This window comes from Sturnus vulgaris, chromosome Z, assembly GCF_052056855.1.
Source record: "Sturnus vulgaris isolate bStuVul1 chromosome Z, bStuVul1.hap1, whole genome shotgun sequence".
Taxonomy (NCBI): domain Eukaryota; kingdom Metazoa; phylum Chordata; class Aves; order Passeriformes; family Sturnidae; genus Sturnus; species Sturnus vulgaris.
The window spans coordinates 20,991,238-21,016,388 of NC_142283.1; the positions used below are offsets into that span (position 1 = coordinate 20,991,238).

At 39.1% G+C, this 25,151-nt stretch overlaps 2 protein-coding genes across 6 annotated transcripts in view; both read left to right on the forward strand.

Moving 5' to 3' along the window:
* DMXL1 (Dmx like 1) overlaps window positions 1–10,145 on the forward strand; it is a 76,536-nt gene extending 66,391 nt beyond the window's left edge. For 2 of the 5 annotated variants that reach the window (XM_088156745.1, XM_088156747.1), the window contains 8 exons: window positions 2,016–2,066; window positions 2,342–2,402; window positions 2,883–3,010; window positions 3,189–3,281; window positions 3,742–3,833; window positions 4,746–4,798; window positions 5,853–6,070; window positions 6,464–10,145. In XM_088156745.1, coding sequence (XP_088012871.1) covers window positions 2,016–2,066; window positions 2,342–2,402; window positions 2,883–3,010; window positions 3,189–3,281; window positions 3,742–3,833; window positions 4,746–4,798; window positions 5,853–6,070; window positions 6,464–6,688 — 921 coding nt within the window. In that variant the 3' untranslated portion in view covers window positions 6,689–10,145. The remainder of the gene's footprint in view (window positions 1–2,015; window positions 2,067–2,341; window positions 2,403–2,882; window positions 3,011–3,188; window positions 3,282–3,741; window positions 3,834–4,745; window positions 4,799–5,852; window positions 6,071–6,463) is intronic. The other 3 variants (XM_088156746.1, XM_088156748.1, XM_088156749.1) reach the window with 2 other exon arrangements.
* A 745-nt stretch (window positions 10,146–10,890) lies between these two features.
* TNFAIP8 (TNF alpha induced protein 8) overlaps window positions 10,891–25,151 on the forward strand; it is a 57,613-nt gene continuing 43,352 nt past the window's right edge. The window contains exon 1 of the mRNA XM_088156750.1: window positions 10,891–10,970. Within this exon, the coding sequence (XP_088012876.1) occupies window position 10,970 (1 nt within the window). The 5' untranslated portion in view covers window positions 10,891–10,969. The remainder of the gene's footprint in view (window positions 10,971–25,151) is intronic.

Genomic DNA, 25,151 nt, shown 5'->3' on the forward strand with positions numbered 1-25,151 from the left:
TGAAGGAAATAGTATGTACCTACAGCTCTGAAACTCAGGCAATGTTGCCAACATCTTGTCGTAAAACTCAGTGTGACTGACACCGATATTTAACAGTTTAACAACTGGTGGGGTGCAGTTAAAATGCATTTTTATTTTTCAGTCCTAATGTACATTATGCCCAAAATATCCAACTGTCCAGCAAAGCAAACAGTGTTCTAGCCATCAACTGTTCTAAGGGGGGCTATGAGTGTCAAATGTCAGTTATATGAATAATGGAAGTACTTGCATTTCATAATTGTACTTGTCTTCTAAATTGGAGAAACTGTACCAGAGAGTTCTGTTAGTGTAGCCCTTCAAAGGCACATTTCTGCAAATTTGCAATTTTCCAAAGCATAATCCAGCAGGGGTTAGGAGATCATGATGTGTGCTTATCTGTTGAATGAAGGACAATGACTTCCATTAACTTCTGAGTAAAAGTTAGTAGCTGTAAAACTCAATACAACCCTTTGTTTTAGTGAAGAAACAAGAGTGACCATGAGTTATTGTTCTTCCATTTACATGTAAGTGTGATAAGTGTGAGTCTAGAGAGCAAAGTATTGCAAATATAAGTGCACATATCAGTCTATAACTGTTTGAAGAATATCGTTCTCTGTTGTCCTGAATTTTAAAATGTAGTATATAGTTTTACCAAACCATTTGTCTTTTTCCTTGATATTTAAAGTACTTAGAGAAAAAGAAAGAGAAATACATATTTCAAGATGATATTTTTTATTTTTAGAAAATGTTTTGGAATGAACTTGAATAACTGAAGGACATAAGGCTTTCTCTTCAACAAAACCTTGAGAATTGAAAGATCTAAATCTACTTCCAAAATGTCATTCAGAGGGTTGCAGTTATTCCATGAATCCAAACCCAGGGAATTTTTTACAAAAAAGTAAATTATTTCCCTTCCGAGTAGTTTTCCTCATTTTTGTTTGCAAACTAATAATTTAGAGGATATTTCTTTAAAACTATATTGATTTTGTTTAAGAATATGAAGTGCATGAAAATTTGCAATTCCTGCCTCCTTTCAGTTGGCACCCTCATGTAATTGGAGGCCAGGGGAGAATAGCATACTTGAAATACTTCATCACTATCTACTGCCCCATGACCAAGCAGTGTTAAAATACTGTACAAAATTATGGCAATTGAAAGTCACAGTTTGATTCAATGGTCTTAAAGGTATTTTCTGACCGAAGTATTTCCCTGGAAGTAGTTCAGTGCCAGCTTGCATGGTATGTGGTAAGTGATAAGATGCTGTGTTTGAAGATGAGTGCCCTGGCAACAAAATTTCATGTGTTCTCATTTGAAGTTAACACCTGCCACAAATAGATATTTTGCCCTTCTGAAATGTTGATGTAAATAATATATGCATGAGCATACCAAATCCAAGAATTCTCTGAGGAAAGACAGTCCTCAAAGAAGTCAATACTTTTGAGAGCTATTGGGCAATAAAAGAATGAAAACTTAATTTTAACATACATTAATAGAAGGAAAGGGAGGGAAGAGACAACACAGTAACAGATGTATTTCCTTGATAAAAAATCCTTACTATTTTTTCCTTTTGTGTGTTGAACATATCATTTAAATAGATAGACTTCAAATATAATTATCAAACGTCTCCAGTCCTCTTTGCACATTGAATTCTTCCCAGCAGGAATTAATAAAATAAGAGAAAACAAAAATCTGGGTGGTATGCCTAGCTCAAAGCAAATTTTGAAATTTAGGAAAAAACGTGCTACTGAAAATTCACTGGATCTGTATTTGCCACAGAAGAAAAATTTGAAGAAACATTTATTTATCTATTTATTTAATACCATTTACATAGTATATTGCTTATTCTGGATGATCACAAATAACCACTTTTCAATCAATGGCAATAAGTTAACTAGACTTGAAAATATATTCCTTCCTACTTTTTACTTCTGTTAAAGTTTGTTTACCTCTTTCTTTACATGCTTCTGCCTTTCTCTTGCTTATCTTACAATATTCAGGAATATTCCAATAAATTTAATGGAATCAGAAAGGAATTGGAAAGAAAAGAGGTAAGACTGCAGTCTAAGGAGTGTTTATATTTGGATCCATACATTTCTGAAGAAAAAGTTTAATATTTATCTAGATGTATAAAGCTGCAAAAGTGTTAACATCTACACTAGTCTTGGAAGACACAGACTCCTATCTGAATCTCTAAACCCAGTACTTGTTTTTGTAGGAATTTTGATAGGAAAGAACTCTCTGCAATCACTAATTGTTCTCTAGTTTGATAATGTTTTGTTCAGTAGTACTATTTAATTTTTTTCTATTTTTTTGTATTGAATAGATGCTCAAGAAAGCTATTAATAATGTCAGAAGAATGGCTTCTCATCCAACACTGCCATATTGTAAGTTCAGGTTCTTTTAAAAAAGAAAAACTTATCTAAAGATTATATATTTCTTACTCATCACCTGTTTCTTAGTGTGTTGCTATTTTGTATAGCACAACAATCTATTACATGTTTTGAATGTTCATTATAAGCCATACTTACTGAAACTATTTTTAATTTTTAAAAATATTGGGGGATGTAGAATAGCCTTTAGAAACAGGAAAAAGTACTATATTTTTCTCTTATTTGTGACTAGAATGAAAGATACTAGAAAAAACGTGTTACTATTTCCAAGTAAATAGCTCCATATTTCATGAGAATCTAAATACAGTTCTTAATCAAATACTGAGTAACATGATTTTGAGTTGCAGAGGTACGTTCTGCTCCTACACCAAGACAGATACTATGGCACTAGTTATTTTGCGATAGTGTGAGTTTCCTTGAAATTATAAGAGCTACAGCTCTTGTGAAAGGTCATGTCAATATTTTCTGTTGCAGACCTGACGGGTGCTCAAGATGGGAGCGTAAGAATGTTTGAATGGGGTCATGCACAGCAAATCACATGTTTTCGATCTGGTGGCAACTCAAGGGTAACTCGAATGCGGTTCAATTACCAGGGAAATAAGGTAACTGACAAAATGCTTCTGTACACTTTCTCTTCTTCCCTCCCCCAGTATAATTGTTAATTAGCAGAAACATCACATGCTTCAAATCTCAAGTATTTTCTCAAAATTCTCAAAATCTCAAAACGATATTTTCTCTGCAATACGTACATATGTATTGTTACTATGTATTTTCTTTCAGTTCGGAATTGTTGATGCTGATGGATATATCAGTTTATATCAGACAAATTGGAAATGTTGTCCACTTACTGGAACTTCACCTAAGCCGTATTTGGTAAGCTGAAAACTAAGTTAGTTTCCACAAACCTGCATTGTGTTCCCTTCTTTCTCCCTTCAGACAACTAGGAGGGACCAAGCATTGTGCTGATAACCAGTATTAATCAAGATTAAGTTATGTATTGCTGCCATCCTGTGGTCTTTATGACAGGTTCTTACACTCTAATTGTACTTACTAAGTGGAGAGTGGAAAATGCAACATGAGATCTGAAATAACTTTAATGTTCATTGAGGCATGCCAATAATTGTCACTTGTCAATTAATGGAGAGTTGTTCAGGGTTGCAGAGTATATTTCCATGAAAAGTTAAGAGTCTTACAAGACGTAGCAATACCTTTTATATCCTATGTTATTTAAATTTCTTATAAAACACCTTTCCTTCTCAAGGAAGTTTAATATTACCTGCTTGCACAAAATAGATTCCTTTTAAAATAATAATTTCTAACTGCAATTTTTCAGACATGGCAGTGTCATAGCAAAACAGCCAATGACTTTGTTTTCATCAGTTCATCATCTTTGATAGCTACAGCAGGATTTTCTTCTGACAATAGGTAAGATCCGTTGTGATAGTGCATAGAAGTGAAGTGGTGCCAAGTTTTCTCTCCTTTCCCCCACTTTGTTTTTCTTATGATCCTTAAGCATTTTAAGAGTACTTCTGCATGGTTTCTTTCTTGGTGGGAGAGGGAGAGAAAGCAATGTTTGCAAGTAAATTCATGTGCCTATTAAGGGGGGGTTTCACAGGGAAGCACAAATATCCTGCTCATGTTCCATATGAGGAGAAGTAGAAAGGGAGGTCCTGAGTGCTTCTGTCAGGAATCCAGTGAAGCATGTGTGGGAATGGTTTAAAGTTGTGCCAGGAGAGGTCTGCCATGAGACTGGACATCAAGAAACATTTTGTTACCAAAAGGTTCAGACACTGGAACAGGCTTACTTGAGGTCAATCCCCAAAGCCTGTCAGAGTTTGGGGCATTTGGACAATGCCCTTAATAACATGCTTTAACTTATGGTCAGCCCTGAAGTGTCAGGTGGGTGGATTACGTGATCCTTGTAGGCCCCTTCCAGCTGAACTATTCTGTTCTGTTCTACTCACATGAACCTGTCATGTAAGTGATTTTTATAGCTCTGGGGAATATGGATAGCTCTTCATTTCTCATTTGTTTTCATAAATAAGTACTGATCAGAAAATATCAAAACTTGGTAACGTTCCTGTAAATTAAGCTACAAAAGATTGTTAACATAAATGCTTTATGGAAATATCAGTTATAGAATGATTGTGCAGAAGGCATGTTCTTGCAGTATGTGATAAACTATGGAAGTAATCTGGGGTCTGCTCAGAAGCCATTGTTGAAAGTCTGTTTACAGTGCTTTATTCCTGAAACAACCTTTTTAAGTATAGATGACTTTTCAAGTGTTCAAAATACCTTTGAACATCTGTTGCTGAATTAACATATTTTTTTCTACAGAAATATTTGTCTTTGGGATACTCTGGTTTCTCCTACAAACAGCTTGGTGCATGGTAAGTAACATACAACAAAGTGTTTGACCACAATATAAAAAAGTGTATTTGTGTGTCTATCTTTATGGAAGAGTTATTGTGGGAACTAATTTTAACACTGGCAATAAAACATCTTTCACCATTCTATGTGAGAACACCACTGGGAATATCAAATCAGATTCCTGAGAGATTAGTTGGTGTTCTATATACATGATTGGTTTCATGGTCATGAACACCTTCTTTTTGCATGCCTTTCAAGCATTTCTGTTCTTTTTTAAAAGATTCTGGGCAGCTCTTGCTTTAGAACACTTACTGCTCTAAGTAGGATTTTGGGGATGCAATAAGTTTTAGCTGGGTTTCATTAACTTTATTAGTAGTACTTAGTTGCAAGTAATACAACAAATGCATTTCAGTACCTGAAATAGGGAATTGAGATCAGAGAGTCTTGAACTTTGTGTACTTAAAGTATGGTGAATGCTTAAGTGTATGTGAGAGACATACGGAATTTCTAACTGTAAATTCATAGGCACTTTGAACTACAAGTACAGTGTCCCAAACTGTGTTCTGATAATTGTAACTTTCATTCCCTTTTTCCACTCATTTAGAGGGATAGACATACCCAAATAAATGTGAGAAGCAGCAAATTAGCTGTAAAATGAACAGTGGAAATTTGCAAGATATTTGTGCTAGTGGTTTAGGGAGAATTTCTGATGGGCATTATATGACTTAAAATAACAACTCATATTAAAATAACAAATCTGTTATTTAATGTTTTTTAAATAATCCGTTTCTGGTCAAAGGTTAAGAGTTTGTATTTACACAGGGATAGAAAAATAAATAGCGTTTTTTGTTAGGACAGATCTTAATTGCTTCATTTGAGAACACTGCAGGTTCAGAATGTCTGATGGGACCTGGTTTTATACATATGCATTGGTACTACAATAAGTGGGCTGGTTGTGGTCAACTGGATTACAGCATCAAATTCATTGTTGCTATTGTCTTGAACTATCAGAGGTTGATGGAAAATGCAAGTTAGTACAGTGTTTTATTTAAATTACTTTGCTTTGGCTTTCAGCTTTTATCTGTCATGATAGTGGAGCAACTGTGCTAGCATATGCTCCAAAGCACCAGCTGTTGATATCTGGAGGCAGAAAAGGCTTTACCTGTGTAATTGATCTTCGCCTAAAGCAGCAGCAGCAGTTACTCCAGAGTCATGATTCTCCAGTCAAAGCAATTGCTGTTGATCCTACAGAAGAGTATTTTGTCACAGGGTCTGCTGAAGGCAACATAAAGGTATTAATGATGGGGAGGGAGCAGAGATGCTGTGTGCCTTCAGAAAGAATCTTGTCCAGGTGTGGTACAATCAGATGTCATATGTATTGCATTTCTTCTCAACTCTTACTTTCACATTTACTAATTTAATTACGAAATGTCAGTCTTAACCTCTTTTTAATGCAGTCCTCTTAATTAGTGATACTTCAGTGTCTCTCCATATTGCCAGTTATAGAAAATGAGTACTAGTATTCTATAAATGTGTCATTACAGATTGCTATATATTCTTCTTTTACAGTCAGTGTCAGAAAAGTAAGTGGAAAATGTAGTGCAATTCCTCCATGAGTCACATGATGATTTTTAATATCATGCTAATTATCCTTATAAGAGATTGATGTTGTGATGCTTTTCCAGGTATGGAGTCTGACTACTTTTAATCTTCTTCACACTTTCGTCAATGAGCATGCTCGACAGTCTCTCTTCAGAAACATTGGGACAGGAGTCATGCAAATTGAAACAGGACCAGCAAATCACATATTCTCCTGTGGTGCTGATGGAACAGTAAAAATGAGAATCTTGCCTGATAGATTCAGCCATTTAAAGGATGTGTTAAAAAATGATGTGAAGTTTATGATCTAATGTTTTTCTCTGAATAGTGAATAACATTCCCCTTCTGCCATCCTTGAAAATATTTTTCCTGGAACTAACCAACAAAGCAGATGCACAATGATAGCTTGTGACACAAAGATGTTTTGGGGATTTTTCTTTCTTCCCTTCTGCCCTCAACCCCCTATTTATTAATTACCTGGAGCTTTTAGTCCCTGATGCACTAATGCCTTAAAGATTAAAAGGTCCTTCAGATTTTGATCATTGCCTGAAATAAAAGCTAAATATTACTCCAAATTATGTAGTTATAATTTATAAAGGTATTGCTGAAGTGGTTTACTCTTCCTTTTGAGGTAGGTACACTCTCACTTGGAGTGTACCATCTGGGCATGACCTCTGCTTATATTCAACACTTTGCCACCTTGTAAAAGCTGTCTGTCCTGATGGAAACCTTAGGTAATGTTTTTTCACTGTGGCAATGATAACTGTTTCTCTTCTCACTTTATTGAGTCAGCTGTCAATAAAAATTTATGCCTATGTGCAGAAGAGAAACAGTCTCCAGGAGTGAATACTCCTGGTCATGCAGGCATGCATACAATGAGCCACTTTGTCTCTCCACTCCTGAAATCCAGGCTGCTTACTTCTCTAGCTTGCCTGATCTCCTTCCTCTCATCTAGAGTATAAGAAACTGAGGGATATTCTGTAACTTGTTTTCTGTTCTATAGCTTGAATCACTGCCATCAGGATGGCAGGCTGACCTTTTGAAAACAAATATATTTTTAATCCTGAACACTCCCTTCACAAAAAAATAAAATGTAAGTATGAATGGATATCTTCCTAGTAAAATAGTCAAGATTATGTGTGGAGCCTTAGACTTGGTAAAAAGATACAGGAAGATACTGCTTTAGGATATGGCACTAGAATTTCTTCAAAGACTATTTATTTAGATGTCTGTAGAGGAAATAAAAACCCAACCTAATTTATTTTTGCATTTTTTTCCAGTAAGACTTTTATTTAGCCCAAAGATAGTCCATTCTTAGCACTTACATTTTTGTTTGTCTGTTTTTTCTAAGTACTTTAAAAAAGGAAAAAGTAATTCAACAGCAAAGTACTTCCACGCTGTCAGTCTTTCTTTCTTGATTTACTTCTTGTTTACATCTGGTGTCAGATGAAAGAAAACAAACTGAGAAGGATAGATGTAGAGGGGTTTTTTTTTTTGCCAAAATATTAAACTGCATAACTTAAATATTTGACCAAATTATTAATGCACAAGGCCTTTACTTTTTTTTTAAGTCAGCTAAACTGTTTCTGTATGTATTTTGGTTTACTTTTCCTTACTTGAGAGCTTGACAAAGGTTTAATTTGTAAATTAGATTTGAGGCTGGATTACTTGAATGCCAATGGTGTACTTTTTGCTAAAAGATATTTTGTGAAATATAGCACCAAGATACTAACTGTAAAATAAACTTGTCAAATTAGGAACTATGGGGATAAATAAAGCATAGCAGAAATGAAGGGCTTGTATAATGAACTATGTAACATTCTCAGGATGCTTTTATCTTAAGAATATAAAGTTGTTTAAAAAGATTTTGTAAAATGTATTAAGGTCATTTTAAATGTATGTTTCGCAAGTTGCAGTGCAAACACTATGAAGGTTTTTATGCACATAACCTGAATTTTCAAATTGTGCAATAAAAAGAATGTGAATGTTTTGCCATGAAGAAACATGTGACAGCATTTCAAACTGGTACAGCTGTTCTGTGATTTGATTATAATTGTTCTTCCTTAACACTTAGAAATTGAACGTGATTTCAAAACAGTTTAAGTATAGTGATGGACCAGAAAAGCGACTAGAAGTGATGCCACCTTACAAAACAGACTTGCCCAATGAGTATGAGTTGTCTGCTCAGTGGCTGAGTTTCTAATATTCTTTATTCTTATGGAAGAAGGAAAACAGTGGAGTAAACAGTAGCACACTCCTTTCGAATCAGCTGAAACCGTGACTTTGTAGCTGCTTTATATACATGCGTCAGTTTTATACACCCACTGAACTAACAAAGTTACAAGCGTGCAAAAATCATGGCAGTATTATATAATTATGTCCTTGATGTTTTGTCCTTAAATATTTATATCTCATTAGCTTTAATTCTTCAAGCTCAAATCCGTTGTACTGGCAATCACAAAAAGCTGTCTTACCATCTGCAAACTGAGCAGATTTTAAATGCAATTTGCCAAGACATACAATGTTGTCATTTTTCTGAGTAAAGCTGCACTTTGAAAAATCCTGGCAAACTTACACTTATACCAGAAAAGTACTGACCTTGACCAGGCATTTTCAATTATGTTTATAGTTACCATAAGCTATTCTTGAAACTAAATTATGTAAAATCACAATGTATTTGCCACACCTTTATAATCTTTCCAATAAATCCTGCAGAAACTTAACGTTCTAGAGTTCCATGTTGCTGCTATTTCATTTACAAATCAGTTGTTCACCTGCATATTGTTCATTGATGTTTAACTATTGTAAGACAAATTATCAGTAGCTTTCTTGTAATGATGGAGTAAACATGAGTTAAATTCTGTTTTATGTGCAACTTTTAAAGGGACACTCTCAACTTTGAATCTAGTCATTGGAGAAGAATTAAACTCGCAACCCTCTGGCTCTTGTCCTTAACTTCCTCTGACTTTTGTCCTCCAGCAATTCATGCTTTTTCCCTGTTGCTATGCAAATTACTCAAAACTTAAGGGTACTAGTGCCTAGAGAGGTCCCTGTGCTTAAAGTAGCCACGTGTACAAATTGAACACAAAATTTGCTTTTGCCAGTACTTAATCAATAATACTTTATTGTCCAGACAAGATAATTTAGCTGGCAGTTGATACTGTCCCTTTTAAATATCATAGATTGGGAGCTGTGACTTGTGTTTATCTGTGTAGCAGTACATGATGCTGTCAGAGTGTGTCATTCTTGTGTTGCTAACTGTTTCCGTTACCTCAGATACATGGTCCAAGTTCTTCATGATTACTTCAGCAACTTGTTAAAGTTAAACTCTGGCCATCTGGGTACTTAAACTGGCTTGCTGTGTGACTTTACACCAGAAAATTCTCAGCTGGCAGCTGCTGTTGCAGGATGTTGATGGAGAAAGGTGGAATCGATGCACATTTTGTACCGTGCCAGGGTGGTACAGAGTAAGGTCGTACATGTTCTACTGCATTTTAGGAACCTCAGAACCAGTTGCAGGAAATAAACTATGGCGATATCCTACAGTAGGTACCTCCTTCCTGTTTAGAGCACCCAGTGTTAGATTAGATGCAATAGTTACAAAAAAGCAACAGGGATTAAGGGGAAATAAGCTTGGAGATGAAATATTCTCCAAGGTAATTATTTTCAAATGTTTATTTTTACTAAAAATAGCAAAACCATCGCTAATGGCAGGTTCAGCACACTGATCAAACTACTTTCTATAAAATAAAGATATTGATTTACCAAGTTTCTTAGTGTTTCTTATTCCTCCCATTTCTAGTACTAAAATATGAATGATTTTAATATTTCCTTTTTTTTTTTAATGCTTTATCGTCTCATGCTTTATCCTTCCTTGTTCTGACTTTTTGGTGTTTGGGACGGGGTTGGGTGCTGGGTTTTTTGGTTGGGTTTTTTTATGCATAAGTAACAGAACTGAGTAAAACTAAATTATTTTGCAGTGCAATGTAAAGGCAATCACTATTGCCTTTATACACAGCCCAGGTCCTGGTGTCCACAGGGGGAACTGTGGAGGCTCTTGGTGGTTGCAAAGGCCATCTGTCCCCTAACTTGGGATATTCTTTCTTCCGTGATAGGTGTGTGTGAGCGGCTGCTTTTCACATAGTCTCCGTCCCAGACGGACCGGATTCTGCTAACCACATCTTGCCTCTGCCAGGCCTGGAATGAGCACCTTCCCAGCACAAATTTCTCTCCTCTCTGGCCTTCATAGTGTTTAAGACTTGTTCCTTAACTCCTAGCAGCCCCTACGCGAGGCACACAGCGGGCATGAGTAAAGCATGCATCTCCTCAGGCTCGCAGCAAGCTGCTGCCAAAATCTAAACTACCTCTGCGTACAGCTCAGTAGATACAAACGATTGTATTTAGGGTTTGGTAGCTGCCGCTTGTACGGGGGTCGAGCGGGACGGGCGGGCCCCGCCCCGGCCCGGGGCGAGCGCGGGGCAGGGCAGGGCCGGGTGCGCTCCCGCCCCGCCCCGGTCCCGGTCCCGGCGCGGAGCCGCGAGTTCGCCGCCGCCCGCCCGCTCCGCTCGGCTCGCCGCCGCCGCCGCGCACACAGTGAGCGCACTCACAGGGAAGAAGGGAGGGAGGGAGGGAGGGAGGGAGTGCCGCCGCTGCTCCGCGCCGCTCCGCGGGGCCGCGTCCCCGACCCCATCCCGGCCCTGCCGCGCCGGGCGGCCCCGGCCCCCGCCCCTGCCCTGCCCTGCGCGCCAGAGAGCGGCGGCGGGGCGGGCTGGGGCCCTCGGCGGCCTCGGCAGCACGGCTGGGCTCAGCCCGGGGGGTGAAATGCGGAGCTGGGGCTGGGGTTGGGTCTGGCCCTGGGGCCCGGTGTCCGGGTGTGGGGCCGCCTCCTGCCCCGGCGGGTCCCGGCGCCGCGCTCCAGGTGGGAGCTGCCCGGAACCACGCGGGGAGTTTCCTCACCGCCGATGTGTCTGGGTGAAGGCTGCTCTGCTCTGCTGGGGACACCAAGCCTCCTCCCCTCCTCCTGGGCTGGCTTTCCGCTGTTTTTCCAGAAATGTTTCTGCTTTCACCCGGAATGAGCCGTGCCCCGCGTCCGGGTGTGCTGGGGCGCGCAGGACTGACCTGCAGCTCTTGAGGCAGGGACAGGCGTGGTGATGCAGCTGAAGTCTGCACGGTGGTTGTAAAAGGCAAACTCTTCTGAGATGTGCTAGCTTGGTTTTGAAATACTACTGGCAAAAATCTTGAGGTTCTGCCAGTAGAATTAGTAGTATCTTATTTACATACTGCTAATTAAGTAAGAGAGATCACAATTCAGCGTGGGCTTTGCCTCTTTAGAAACCTGTCTTTAGAAACCTGAATGGTCAGACCCTCCACACCTCTGTACGTCTGTGGAGACACTTTAGACATGTTCACAGTCTTACCTGACCACGGGTAAAGCAAAACACGGTCCAGGTGATGCTTCCCCCTTTCAAACTGCCTGGTCAAAACTTCTAGCAGTCGTTTTCGCTCTCATTGGCTGGGTTTACTGCTTCCAATTCTATTTGTCTCTTGTTAGCTCTAAATGGGAAATTTGCCTTGAAAGAGCATCGGCAGTGGAGCCAAGCCAAAAAACAAAAACAAAACAAAAAACAAAAACAAAAATACAAAACAAAACACACACACACACACACACAAAAAAAAAAAAAAAGGAGTGTTGCAGTGGAAAGAGGGTACGAGACCTGAATTTGAAAGACAAAACTTCGTGAACTTGGAACATGCTCAGAAGCAGGAAGAAGGAACTGAAATGTTCTAGTGCATTTACACTTAGTACTGGAACTAAAACGTTCTGGTACATTTAGTGCCTCTGCTTCACTAGAAAGCAAATTTCAGCTGGAACGCTATTGAAATAGAAGTTTCAGTGCAGATCTTTGCAGGAGCCTGAAACACTGCAGGTTGAAATGGAAGTTGCACGCTGTTTGTCTTGACAACAGGAAGCTGCTCATTTCCGTTAAATAGTAACTAGCCTAATCTGACCAAACCTAGATTTCAGTGTGCTCCGCAGCTTAATTTATCTGTTTTGAGTTTTCTTTAAATAGTTGCTGCTAGGTAAAGAATGATAGGTGCTACTTGAAAAGGCTGAGTGGATAATCAAATCTCAGCTTTGGTCCATTTTGTATTTTCGTACAACAAAGCAAGTCCTCCAAGTGATGGACAATAAAATGCCTAATTAGTGTTAAAGCAGATGATGCATCCTTACGGATAGGTTTGTACAAAACTAATACTGAAATACGGAAATAACAATTTATGGTATGTAAACAGTGGCCAGTTTGAGATAAGTTGCATCTTAGGGTGAATTTTCTTCGAAGTTGCAGATGTTTGTTCTTGAGTTTACCTCATAATAGAGGTTTGGAGCTAGAAATCACCTTTATGTTTTTTGTTAATCCTTGTACATGAACAGTACAAAGATGAAAAGGAAAAAAAGCCACCAAATGGTATTGTCATGTATATACCATTGTATATATCCTTTAAAACTACCTACTTAATCTAAAAAAGTTGGTAATATCTTTTCATAGGTTTTTTCCATATTTATTACATTCTAGCAGCTATAACCACTTTCTAGATAAATTTGGTAACATTTTCTTACATCCCTAAGGTAAATCATAAGGCAAATAGATGGTACTTTGCTTCTTTTCCTTTTGTCTTTATTTTATTTCTCCACTGCCTTTGTAGGTAGATTTCTTGTTATTTTTTCCTCCTATATTAGACAGATCATTTAAACTACTTTCATCTTCTCCCACTGACACATTTCTTATACAGTGTTTGTCACATTTTGTGAATCAGATTGATTTGATGAAAAAAACAAAATTTTACTGAAAATTATGCATATAGGAAGAATTTTCTTGTAGGGAAAGTGTTATTTGTACACAATATACCTTGAGAAAGGGTCAAGACAAATATCAGTAATGTGTACCTCAACTTGACAGGTTCTAGTGCTCTGTTTTTTTCTTTGGAGTATCAGTACACAAATGGTGGTGCTCCAGCAGCTATGATTTAATGTCTTAGTAACTTTGGGAATTTTTTTGGGCTGGTCGGGGGAATTTTTTGTGTCCATCTACTCGCAGCCATGGGCAGCCGTGTTGTCAATTCTATTTGTGATAAAAATGTTTACAGTATTCCCCAACTGTAATGTAGGCCTCTTTATTTAATACTGCCTTTGCCATCACTGAAAGTGAGTATGGTTTGAAATTAGGTGGTTTTTTTTTTCCTCTTATGCCTCCAATGTCATCAGATCATAAGACTCAGAGTAAATGTTTCATGTGTTCAAGTGAAAGTCAAGAGGGCATTTTTCAGCTAAGCGTATGAACAAGAGGTTTCACACACAGCCATTTTATGTTCTGTTTCTCAAGTAATGTTTTGCTCAAACCAAAATTTCCTTTTTTAACCTAGAGATTGACCTCACACCCACTGAGAAGTGAGCTCTGTGCTCTTGAGACTGAGGCGTGTAATTTGCAGAGCAGTCGTAGCACTTAGTTCTTTCCTAAGCATTTCTAACAAGTCTCAAAGAAGGGGAAGAGTGTGGAATACAGGATTTGTATTACAAACTGTTAATCCAGTGTTTCAGGTGCTGTTGTCTGAACTGGTCGTTGACACTGTCACTTCAAGCCAAAATATCACTTTTTTCATCATTTCAGTGTGGTGGTTCCTGGAATCTCTGTAGTAAGGCAGGTTGTGAGATGGGGTATTAAACAAAATGCATAGCTTTTAAATTAGAGGAGTTAAAGCTATTCCTTAATTTCGATATGTTTTTGTTTGGAAATACAGATAACGAACAATAAATGTCTCAGCCCTTGAGCAAACCTTACAGGGACTTAAAAGGTGTTACATGACTTTTTGATGATAATGCCCTTAGCTGGCATGGATGGGTTGTATGCTGAAGATTAAGTCCAGAAGACATTAGTACCAAAATCTGCACTTCTTTTAATCTTTTCTCATTAAATAAAATTGTGTCTTCTAACAGGTAAACTTGAGTTTCAAATACGCCTGACTTAATCCAAAATCTCATTTTTTTTACAGAAATAGGCTTGTATATTTTTAAATAACTGTTTTTGAAGCTCAGTATATATAGTAGGATCAACAAAACTGGACACATTAAAACCCGGCATTTTCTCCCAGTTTGTGGAATAATGCAGTGAAGAGTGCAGGAGCGCAGTAGCGTTGGCCTATGGAAATGAGGCTGGGTGCAGCTGTGGCTAATGGTGCTTATTTGGATACATGTCTGACCCCGAGTGATGGTTGTTCCATCATCTGAAGGAGGTGTGTGTGCTGGGCAGTGGGCTGGGCTCTCTGTGTTTGCAGTTGAGTGTTTGGTCTGTTCTGCATCTGTGTCTGGAGACCCCAGAATGAGCTGGTGGAACTTCCTTTTTGCATAGCAATCTGGTATTTATTACCTGATCAACTGCAAAATTTTTGTTGTGTGGTGTATTTAAGCCTTTCTCAATTAATGGATTAATTTCTGCTGTAGTACTAGAACCTTACTGGAGTACGTCTGAATGGTGTGCCCGTGCTGAGGAGGTCTGGAGAGGAATTCAGGGAATGGCAGAGCAAAGCAAACTGTTCTAAACAGAACTGGCTTCTAAACTGGAAGGTTTTACATGCTTGCTTCTTTTAACATCTTAGTCTGATACTTGTAAACTAAATTTCCAGCTAACCAAGTATTTTTACAGACAATGTATTTTTTTCTTTTTTAGTGTTTGGTCTGCAGAAGTTACTGGGGCTCAGTTATATTCGGGGTGAACTGTAAATACTGAACTGAAGAAAAATATGTAACTGTAGTCCATGTTATTCCTCTACACAGTAAACACTTGTAAAAGGAAAGAATATATTAAAGGCAATAAGAAGGAGAAAAATAAGCTACAAAGAGAGAAAGCTTATACCTCCATGTCATTATCTGCTAAGGTATTTGTCTCTTGAGCTTTGAAGTTGAACACCTCTCTTGTGATGGAAATAAAATCCATCAGTTACCTGTGACTGGTTGTCCTCTCCAGCATATATATGACACACAGATAGTGTTGTAATTTTGTCTTGAAAGGCATTTTAAGTAATAATAAGCGATCCAGTGAGGCAAAAAAAAAAAAGTGCCTGTTAGGTAAAAAAGTGTTTAGGAAGGGGATAATAATTTTGTCCAAATACATACTAAATTGAAATTTATCAAACAAAATGTTATCACATTTAAATTATTGATTGTGCAATATGAGATGTGTAACCACTGTGATTCCATGAAGAGGAATTTCTCTTCAACTTCTAGCTGAAACAAGGTGTTTTGCACACAATTCCCATAGTCCAGTGTTGCCCACTTCCAATTTGATACATAGTACTGGGCTATCTAAAGGAGGTTGACAGTAGTGCAGAATGCATTAGTTCCACTTGCCTGAAGAACTTACTTCATCTGCAAGTACAGCTGAAGTTCTGGAAGTTAATTGTGAAATCCTGAAAAAAGGGTATTAAGAATTGGGCTTCAGATGATGAGGAGCGCTCTCTGTCAGAAGTCTGTTGGGTGTATGTGCTAACTAACATGTCCAGCCTGTTCTTACCCAGTTCTGAAAGAAACAAAAGTGTATTTTCCTGCTTTTCCCAGTTCTGCAGAAATCTGAGTCATGACTAGGTCATTGCTATCACTGGAATATTGTTGATGGAATGGGAATAAAATAATCTCTGCTGATTGCTTATGGACGCGGGCACTGAAAATGTTAACCTTTGTATTGGAAAGTATAAAAGTACAGGATAAATCTGAGCCCATGAATCTTCTGCTGTGTTCCAGTTTCAAAAAGTGATGTTTGCAACAAATCCTTTTTATCCATAAATAGCACACTGTATGGCAGAAGGCTTATCCCCAGCGGCAGTAAATAGTGTAAATAGTCTAAAATATGATTCAGCTTTTTTGTTGCAATGTCCGAAGTAAATAATTGCCTCTTGACATACTGAAAGCATTCCAATGTGTAGTGGATTGACCTTGGCTGGATGCCAGGCACCCATCAAAGCTGCTTTGTCACTCACCCTGGTAACTGGACAGGGGCGAGAAAATAGAACAAAACATTCGAGGGTTAGATAAGGACCAGGAGAGATCATCCACCAAATAGTATCACAGAATAATGATAAGTAAAATAAACGTTAAGAGCACCTTCCCCCCACTTCTCTCCTTTCTAGCTCTACCTTCTCCCCGCAGCAGTGCAGGGAGATGGGGGATGGAGTTTATGACCAGTTCATCACTCGTTCCTGCTGCTGCTCAGGGAAAGGAGTCCTTTTCCTGTTCCAGCATGGGGTCCCTCCCACAGGAGACAGTCAGGAATTTCTCCAGCTTGAGTCCATGCCACAGACAGCAGTTCTATACAAAATGCTGCAGTGTGGGTCACTCTTCCATGGGGTCTGCCCTGTTCCAGCGTGGGTCCCCCAAAGGCTCACAAGTCCTACCAGCAAACCTGCTCCAGCATGGGCTCCTCTCTCCCTGGCTCTGCAGGTCCCTGTCTGGGGCACAGACAGGCCAGCACAGGCCTCCCATGGGTTCACAGCCTTTTTGCACACCCCCCTGCTCCAGCAGGGGTACTCCAGGGGCTGTGGGTGAACCTCTGCATCCCTGTTACCTCAATGGCTGCAGGGGCACAGCTGCCTCTCCTTGGGCTGCACCACGGGCTGCAGGGGACTCTGCCCCAGCATCTCCTGCCCCTCCTTCTCCACTGACCCTGGCGTTCGCAGTTCTGTCTCACAGTTCTCACTCCTCTCTTCTCTGAGTTTTCATCAGCCCAGTCATCGTTTTCTCCTCCTTAAATCTGTTACCAGAGAGGCATTACCATCATTCCTGGTTAGCCCAGCCTTGGCCAGCAGCATGTCCATCCTGGAGCCAGCTGGCATCTGCTCTGCCACATATGGGGGAAGCTTCTGGCAGCTTCTCACAGAAGCCACCCTGTAGCCCCCAATACCAAAACCTGGCCATGCAAAACCAACATATAAGTGCTATTTTAACAGTTATGAAGGGGATTTTGGTGCTGTTTTGCCTTGGGGAACAGAGAGGAAGTTGCTATTAATAAAGCATCACCATTTTATATGAAATGCGTCTTAGAGCTATCTCTTGTATATCATGGTTAACTAATATGAAATCAGTAGCCAAACTGTACCTCCCATCTTTTGCAAAACTTTTGGTAGGTGGTTTTTTTTTTGAGAGTTTACATACTGTGGTTTCAGAATGTAGAGAAATACTAGTTTGGTATTAGAAGGTACCTGTGCCTTTCTGACTAATCTGCTGCAGATGGTTCTCCCTGAGTGGTAAGTATGTGCATGTGTAAAAAAACTAGATAAGGTAAGCCTAGTTAAATGGCCTGTAATTAAGCCCTGATTATTCATAATTAGATATGTGTTTATTTATGATATCCTTCCACTTCTCAGCAGAAGGTTATTTGTTTTGTATATATGCTTAGCCCATTTTCCTTAGTATATTAAAGTAATTTTCAGGTTCTGTGGAAGAACCTTTGCCCATCTTCAGCTCATTCCACATCCTTCTTCCTCCATTCGGACCACAAAATCTGCATTTTATCAGCTGCACTTCAAATGAATTTTTTGCTTTATGCTTTATAACGTGAAACAAAAGTGAACAACTGTTTTGCAACTTTCTTTTTATATTCTAGCACGTCTCGATGTTTTATTGTCAGTAACTGTTGATATTGAGATTTTGTTTAATCCTGGTGTATATAGTACTGTCTTTATGACTAACTGCAGAACTGTTTTATTTTTAAAAAATTCTCTTCTGAGGAAACATTGTTTACCTTTATGTCTTTGATATGGAGAAAAACATTTTGCTGCTGTTGGGCCTCCAGCTTGTAGTGTTTGGGATTCCAGACATAAAATCCGTGTCTCAAGTAGTCTAGAGTTGATCTTATTTATAGTATTGCTAGAACTTTCAGCTGTGTTATCTTTTTGGCATGACTGGAATGATTTTGTAGGCTGCTAAGTGGGGTTTAGTGGCATGTGAAAATTAATTATGATTTTTGTGAGATTAAAAAGTAGAAGTTTTTGCAAAAGATATAGGAAGGAGAACAGAGCAAGAAAGACAATTCTGAGCATGTGGGAGCCTTGAAGTTTGCTTAGTTGTGTTTTGGTTTGAAAGATAGGTGTCTGCTAAGGAAGGCAGGAGCCTCTCTTGGAATGGAAAATGTAGACTTTTTCCCTCTGCATTATTATAATTTTGAAATTAAGGGGCTTTCAGGCAAGGATATGAGGATAGTTCTTTACTAGTGTGTATAAATTTAAAAAACCCTACAGCTTAATAGGAAAATTAAAATAAAAATGTAGTAATACGAAAGAAGAAAACACTGACAGAGTCAGAATACAACCTGACACCCTGTCAGTCAGGGTGTTGGTAGCAGTCCCATTAAATGGTGGCTGCAGTCCTGGATGACAGATGTGGTTCTGTCTGAAGCAGTGGCCCCGTAGAAAGTGCAGTTTTCTTTTGAAGGTCTTGTGGTGGTGTAGATGGGTTTGGCCTTTCTCTGGAAGCCTAGTGGAAAAAGGTTGACTGTGGTGTTCTGAATTTTAGATTATATCTAGGTAGGAATGCTTGCCTCTCCTTCCTGGGTGGAGCATCTCACAATGGGATGATGTCATGCAGTGGGACTCCATTAACTGGAGATGGGTCGTGGGAGAGATAAAGAACAGTTCTTCCCAGGTTTTAACAGTTGGTAACAGATATCAACCCCAGATATAAAAATAGATATAAACCATACTTTTGGCTACATCTTGTATTGCAACCTAAGACAAGTTGTCCAAAACTTTGCAGGTCAGATTAGAAGAAGATAGTTTTTCAGATTATGTTTAGCTGTTTAATTATGGCTAGGATTACAGTGAAACAGGGAATAAGAAAGCTCAAGGATTTTTTGTGTCTGTGCTGTACTTTAAATGTGTGTATAACAAAATCAAGAAGCTGTGCTGTTTTATTTTGTTAACCTCGTGGTACAAATTGACTGTCCTACGTTTGAGCTAAAGGACAGATCTGCATTGGTGGGATAATGGGTGTAATATTTCGTGTTTCTCCCCCCTCCCCTTGTAACTGCTTATAACTGAATAAAATATGTGTAAATATGTGAAGGGGTATCTTCTCCTGAAGTCTCAAGTGTATTCAGGATGAGTGTTGCAAAGTTTTTCTGAACCTCTTCATTGGGAGCAGCCCTGTGGGGCAAGATTTGGGGGTGATGGTTGATGGAAAGCTCCACATGAGCCAGCAGTGTGGGCTCACAGCCCACAAAGCCAACTGTGTCCTGGGCTGCACCAAAAGCAGCGTGGGCAGCAGGGCAGGGAGGGGATTCTGTCCCTCTGCTCTGCTCTGCTCTGCTCTGGTGAGACCCCACTGCAGTGCTGTGTCCAGCTCTGGGGTCCCCAGCATGAGAAGGACATGGAACTGTTGGAGCAAGTCCAGAGGAGGGTCATGAAGTCAATAAAGGGACTGGAGCACATCCCCTGCAAAGCCAGGCTGAGACAGCTGGGGCTGTTCAGCCTGGAGAAGGGAAGGTTGTGTGGAGACCTCATGGCAACCTGGCAGGATCTGAAGGGGCCTGTAGGGAAGCTGGAGAGGGATTCTTCATCAGGAACTGCAGTGACAGGACAAGGAGTAATGGGTGCAAACTGAAAGAGGGGAAGTTAAGGTCAGATGTTAGGAAGAAATCCTTTACTGTGAGGGTGGTGAAACACTGGAACAAGTTGCCCAGGGCAGTTGTGGGTTGCCTCATCCCTGGAAGTGTTCAAGGCCCAGTTGGATGAAGGCCTTGAACAACCTGGTCTAGTGGGAGGTGTCCCTGCCCATGGCAGTAGGGGATGGGACTTGCTGATCCTTAAGGTCCGTTGCACCCCTTAACATTCTATGATTCTGTCTTCTGTGATTTCCAGTGGTTTCAGAATAATTTAAGCACAGTGAGGGGAGGCTAATGGTTTTTCTGTCTGACTGCAGTTTTATTTTGCTGTATACTGAGTAGTATTTGAAGTTACTGTGTATAAATTACAGGATGCTTTAGCCTCCTCTCTGATGAAATAATGAAACAATGCAGATCTCTTACTATAAGAAGTGCAGTAGGAATCTTGATACTTCTCTGTAGCTGCCAGAACTTTTTGTTGCTCCTGTACTTGACAACGTATTGAGAGGTGGAATTTTTTCTTGTTTGAAGATCTCATTCTAGAAGTGGTTTGTATGATACCCTTGTATTGCCATGCATTTCATATCAAGGTCTTATCTGCTACTTTTGTGAATTCAATTGATTATTTCCAGGCATATTTACTTAATTTGTTCTCCATTAAGTTCATACTTCATTGTATTAGATCACTCTCACATTAAAGAAAAAGAAATATTCAAATCTTGTTTTGTTTGGAGCTTTTGAGAATTTGTTAGAGCTTACAGGTACAGCTGAATAATAGTAGAAAGGCAATTAATATCTGAATTGTAGAAAAATCTGTGTAATCCAAGCAATGAATTTGCGTTGTATTGGTCTGCAAAACACCACACTGGTCAGTGATGCAGAAAGTATGCTGATTGTGACCAAATGCTTTTGTGCAGGTTTGCTAGTGGTATTTGCTGTACAAGTGGTTTTGAATATGCAGGTGGATGATTTAAAGTCGCTTGAAATGTCAATTTGTTGTTAATAATAGAAGAGTAACTGAGGGATAAGGGGAAATAGTGAATGTGAGGTCAGTGATAGGCAATAAAATATTGTATCCATTTTTATTATTCCTGTGAGGTTCAAATGTACCTTCAGGTGATTAACAGTTTATACATTTCTTTTCTTACACTGGATATTACATTGGGTAGTATAGAGTGCCTGAAGTACTACAGAAAGATCCATCTGCTGAAGCATGTTCCAGGCAACATCAAAAGATGAAAAGCACAACACATGGTCCTTGCTGTTGACCTCAGCTCATGCAGTGCTGTCCATCCCATCCACGATCCCTGAATGTTGGTTATTTGCCAGTGGTTTTGGATAGGCTTTGTCCAAGCTGTTTATTGTTACCTGTAGTTTTTTAGAAGTTTCTTAGCATTTCAGCATACTCATTTTTCTAATTACTTGCTTTAAAATTTAGGTCCTTTAAAAAAAACGCCAAACTGTATTTGTGTAAAGATCCTGTTTTACAAGGAGTACCCAGTCCTACGTGTCAAGCTGGGTATTTAATTTCAGTGATCACAGAACAGGGTGTATTGAAAAAAAATTCGGAGTGTTTGGGTCCACCTGATGGGGATTCAGCATTTGAGACCTATAAAAATTCTTAAGTGCCTAAAATCAGAACACGTGCTACTGTTCTGTACTCAGGAAACCATGTCACAAAACCAGCCCTGCTCTCTGCTCAAGCACAAGAAGTTATATATATGTGACTGAGGTTAGGTAAGGAGAGAGTGGGGTTACAGTGGACTTTAAAATTTAGGTTTATAACTATAGGAAAACAGACTTCTTTACTAGCCAGGCTTAAATGCAGCATGCAGCATTTAGTAATCTCTAAGTTGCACAACTATATGCGAGCAAAGTAGTACAGAGCCCCACAGTTAAAAATGCAGTTGTGACCTATTTCAACTGTATTTGTCATAAAACAATGTTGTTTAAAAAGTGAACAGCTACAGCACAAATCTGAAAGTTGGTGTTTTGAGTCTTGATGGCAATAAATACATTGACGGAGAAGAATGGCAACTAATAGAATTATTAGATTAGGAGGATTAAATTCAGAACTTGATCAAATACTGGAATAAGGATTAGGAGAATCTTGAGAATCGTAAATGAACCTCTTGAGATGAAAAACAAAAGACTGAAGAGAAAAAAAAGTGTGTTTAAAGCTTAATTTTTTTCTTAATATGAACAACTGTGTAAGACCATAATAAAATAAGCTAAAGTTAATAAAACATTTGACAGTGCCTGGCAGAAGAGAGATCTTTGTCAGAAGAGAAGTGATACCCAGCATGACAGTCTGAAACTATGTGATCATGCTTTTTTTTTTTTTTTCTGTGCTCAGTCAGCTAAGGGCATATTCTGTGACAGTGATGGAATCAGTGAACCAATGCTTTTCTGGTTTTGTTGGGTGTTTTTTGTTGTTTGTTTGTTTTTCTTGTTTTGGTTTGGTTTTTTCGTTTTGGTTTTTTTTTTGGGGGGGGGTGGTATGAGTTGAAAACAGCAGAGTAAAAATGCACTGAGGATTTGCTGGCTCTATAGCACTTTGGAGCATGCACTTCCCTGGAGAAAAGCTGTCAGACCCCTCTGTGCCCTTAGAGGATGCTCTCAGCTGGGGCACGGCTCTCTGAGAGGGTTGGTGGCTGATGCTGGGGCGCACAGGGACACGTGGAGCAAACCTGAATAGTTTCTGATTTGGTGTCACACTGACAGTCTGAAGAGCTGTGACCATCACCTAATTCCTTCTGCTCTGCTGAATTCAACTGAAGTTCCCTCAAGGGCGCTGCCCCTGGGCCTGGCTAATTCGGAGGCAATTTGTCCAGGTGCTTAGTGTTGCTGCAGTCTAACCCTGAAACCAGCATGCCTGAAGCTTGTTTATACCTTAAACAAGACCATACTGTAATTAAGATGTTCAGGGCTGCTTGTGGAAAGCTGTGCATCCTGCTAGCAGAAGCCCTTTAATAGTCAGAGCTGGGAGGTCCTGTTCTCTGACAGCCCTGATCCCACTCTCAACCCCCTTTATTGAAAGGAAGTACTATAAAAGCAGTAACTTTCGCCAGAATAAAACATGCAAAAAACTGTAATGTCCTGCTAGACTTCTCTGTTAAAAAGCACATTTTCACATTAGCTGCTCTGTTCTTTGTCAGTGGCCTCAGAGCAAGTTATGGAACTCTGGAAGCATGCAGCAGAGCACAGCACTAGGTGACTGTACCCCGAAGGTTGTGCTCCTGTGTCTGAAAATTTTGGCTGAAATACCTGTCTGTACTGTGCAGCAGTTGTTCTGTAATACTCAGTGTGTGGCAGCTTACAGCAAAGCTAACTCCTATTTTGGATCTGAATCTTGAAACTTTCAATGCAAGATAGCTTCAAGGGAATAAAAGGCAGTCAAGTGCTTCAAAACCATAACATCTTTCCCCCCCCCCCCTTCCCTTAAAATTATTTAAAGGTGTGTTATTTACGGATAATTTAGTTTTAATCTATCAACAGATACTGACAGAGTGGTTCTGTTATTTAGAATGGGAATCCTAAGGAGGAGATTCACAAATCCATGTAGTTTATAAAAAATATTAGAGCAAGGATATTTCTGCAGTTTAGTCTAACTGCTGAGAGAAGGTGGGACAATAAACTAATGAAGTTACTCTAACGTAAGCTACTGAAATAAGAAGATGAAATTCAAAAACCGTGAAAAGACTTCAGGCAATAACTCACTTGCTCCCTTAGTACACTGTTATTTTGAGTGCTCTAAAGAAAGTAAAATTATTAGTTTTACTCCCATTCTTCTGGTAGTACCTCTGGCACTATACATGTACATATATACATATATGAATGTTTAGTCTGACTAGCAAGTTTCGCAGTTCCTCTTCTTTATGTGCTCCTTCTATGCAGAGCTTGAACTTAATTCTTCTTTCTCATGCTCTTCTCCTCCTGAAAACCCCCTGGAGATATTGGAGTAGTATCAGGTAAAGGCAGTCCAAGATGTCCCAGTAAAAAAATAATCATCACTAAAGGAAAATGGATTCCTCTTTGAGTACAAAAATCTCTTATTGACAGTGGAGATGTGTAAGTGAACTAGTGCTGAATTAGTGCTGGTGACTATAAAGCTGGTTGTGTGATTTAGGGTAAATATGTTCGAGGTATTGTCTGTTTTGAACAAGATCTAAACCAAGCTGAAAAGAAACTGTTGGAGGAAACTGTTCTCTGTGACACTTTAAATTCCTTTTGCTTTACATGATTGGAAGAGTTCATATTTCATTATTGGGATAAAACTTCCTTCTAAACCGTCAAAGAGAAGAATGTGATTTCTTTTGTGTTTTGCCATAATTCAGGTGAGGAACTTTCAGTAACTGGTAGTATTAGTATTATATGAGATAGTTTTCTTACATAACATCAGGTTTTGTACACAGTTTAGGAGGTAATTAATATCAAGCTAAACCTTGATATACACAGAAACGTTTCTCAGACATCTACTTGTAATGCTTATTTATTGATTTGATTCTTTAAAAGACGTGCTTTAAAAGTTGCTTTTCTGCCTATGATTCATATATTCATATCTCTTTTTCTTTTTTTTTTTTTCCAGAGTGATAAATCCAGACAGGTTTCTCTAAATTTCTCTGTAACACCTGCATGTAATTACATGTACATCAAGTAAGTGTAGTAGGTCTGAGCAGTGCTCTCTTCTGTATGAATAACATACAGAAACTACTATGATTAAAGCTTTTTTGTGCTTGGGACCACAAGCTAAATTTCTTCTCAAAACCTAATTTTTCTCTTGTTCTTTCAATGTATTACTCTTGTACTGAAGAAAGTAGCTCAAAATATGCAGACCTACATTTTCATTTGTAGATCTCAAAATGTTTTTAAAGCAAACTTTATGCCTGTACGTACTTGAAAAGTGTCTAGTGGAATTTCAGCATGCTGGTGTTCTCCTTATTTCCTTGACTATGTGCTTCCATTTTGTTTCAGAATCATAGAATGACCTGGGTTAGAAGGGACTTTTAGAGATAGATTAGGCCTAACCCTGGCCCCAGTAGTCATCATGTTTCACAAGGAAGTGTTGCTCAAAGCCCTTCCAGCCTGGCTTTGAACACCTGCAGGAATGAGGCATCCACAACTTCTC